At 65.4% G+C, this 301-nt stretch overlaps 1 protein-coding gene across 1 annotated transcript in view; it reads right to left on the bottom strand.

The window, feature by feature from the left end:
- Positions 1 to 161: 161 nt before the first annotated feature.
- LOC104077217 (NACHT, LRR and PYD domains-containing protein 3-like) overlaps positions 162 to 301 on the bottom strand; it is a gene marked incomplete at its 3' end in the record, with an annotated part of 4,689 nt that continues 4,549 nt past the window's right edge. The window contains exon 8 of the mRNA XM_009578367.1: positions 162 to 295. Coding sequence (XP_009576662.1) covers positions 162 to 295 — 134 coding nt within the window. The remainder of the gene's footprint in view (positions 296 to 301) is intronic.

Genomic DNA, 301 nt, shown 5'->3' with positions numbered 1-301 from the left:
CATGGTCAGGCTGTTTAATTAGTGCAGCTCAGGGGGGGCAACGAGGTGCAGCAAGGGCAGAGCAGCACACCTGGCTGCACGGCCACCGCTGCCCTCATATACCCTAAAAGCATCTGCCGGGAACAGCCACAAAGCGGGACCCGCCAGCCCGATCCCCGTACCAGAGCTTTTGCACGCTGCAGCCGGGTCCCGCTAGTGCCCTGCACAGCTCCCGCACGCCGCTGTCCCCCAGGGTGTTGTCGCTCAGGTCCAGCTGCACCAGGCTGGGCACGGTGCCCAGCACGGACGCGAGGTCCTTGGA

The sequence above is a fragment of the Fulmarus glacialis genome, unplaced genomic scaffold (assembly GCF_000690835.1).
Source record: "Fulmarus glacialis isolate BGI_N327 unplaced genomic scaffold, ASM69083v1 scaffold21135, whole genome shotgun sequence".
Taxonomy (NCBI): Eukaryota; Metazoa; Chordata; class Aves; order Procellariiformes; family Procellariidae; genus Fulmarus; species Fulmarus glacialis.
This window is presented reverse-complemented; position numbering and strand designations above follow the sequence as displayed.